The sequence below is a fragment of the Tarenaya hassleriana genome, unplaced genomic scaffold (genome assembly GCF_000463585.1).
Source record: "Tarenaya hassleriana unplaced genomic scaffold, ASM46358v1 Cleome3061, whole genome shotgun sequence".
Lineage (NCBI taxonomy): Eukaryota > Viridiplantae > Streptophyta > Magnoliopsida > Brassicales > Cleomaceae > Tarenaya > Tarenaya hassleriana.
Window position 1 is genome coordinate 1 of NW_010966237.1, and position 900 is coordinate 900.

General features: G+C 34.1%; 1 protein-coding gene across 1 annotated transcript; it reads left to right on the plus strand.

Moving 5' to 3' along the window:
* The first annotated feature begins 52 nt into the window (after nucleotides 1-52).
* On the plus strand, nucleotides 53-720 carry LOC104820479 (protein CRABS CLAW-like). The gene is made up of 3 exons (XM_010550923.2): nucleotides 53-305; nucleotides 399-447; nucleotides 615-720. The coding sequence occupies exons 1-3, from the start codon at nucleotides 155-157 to the stop codon at nucleotides 703-705; spliced, it is 291 nt and encodes a 96-aa protein (XP_010549225.1). The 5' UTR covers nucleotides 53-154; the 3' UTR covers nucleotides 706-720.
* Nucleotides 721-900: the final 180 nt, after the last annotated feature.

The window sequence follows — 900 nt, forward strand, 5'->3', positions numbered from 1 at the left end:
GATCAATTGGTTTCCTTTTAGGGCACAAACTCTTGCTTTCAAACAGTTTCTCATTTTATAAAAAGTGTAGTGTGTGTGTGTGTACTTTGAGTATACGTTCGAATACATCACACGCTATCTAACCTGTGATATATTCTAATTAATAGTATATACAATGGGAGGGATGTATACTGATTTAGGGTTAAAGCAGATGCAGAGCTTCTGTGGCAACAATGAGTTCAAGAAGGGAAGTTCATCTTCGTCATCTTCCTCGTCCACTTCGAGCTACCAACCACTGTCTCCTAGAGAACCTTTTGTGGTTAAACGTAAGCATAATAACTCATACATGCATGATCATCCATATATATATACACGCATATATATTTATACACTTCTTTTAACCAATATTGGCATTGCAGCGCCCGAGAAAAAGCAGAGGCTTCCATCGGCTTACAATCGGTTCATGAGGTAATATTATTGTTTACCATACATTTTTTCTTTTGATTTAATTACCATACATTTGATTTCAATGTATTGGTTAGAGAAATTAATGAGATCATTTGGGCATGTTTTTCAAATAAATTAATCAACTTTCGTTTGTAAATACCAATGTACAATTAATGGAACACGAAAAGGGAAGAGATACAACGTATCAAAGCTGCGAACCCGGAGATCCCACATCGTGAAGCTTTCAGCACCGCCGCCAAAAACGTAAGACTGTCATGAATAGGAAATTTCTTATAAGTTTTACCGATAAAAAAACCCATTTTCCTAAATAAAAAACAATACATATACTTCAAGCCCAATTGGCTTTCTCTTCATCAGAAATTTTATAAATAGATATACACCATATATATATGTTTTTTATAGGGAACTGTCGAGATTTTACATAGTTTAGGTTATTTTCGTTTATTACAATTC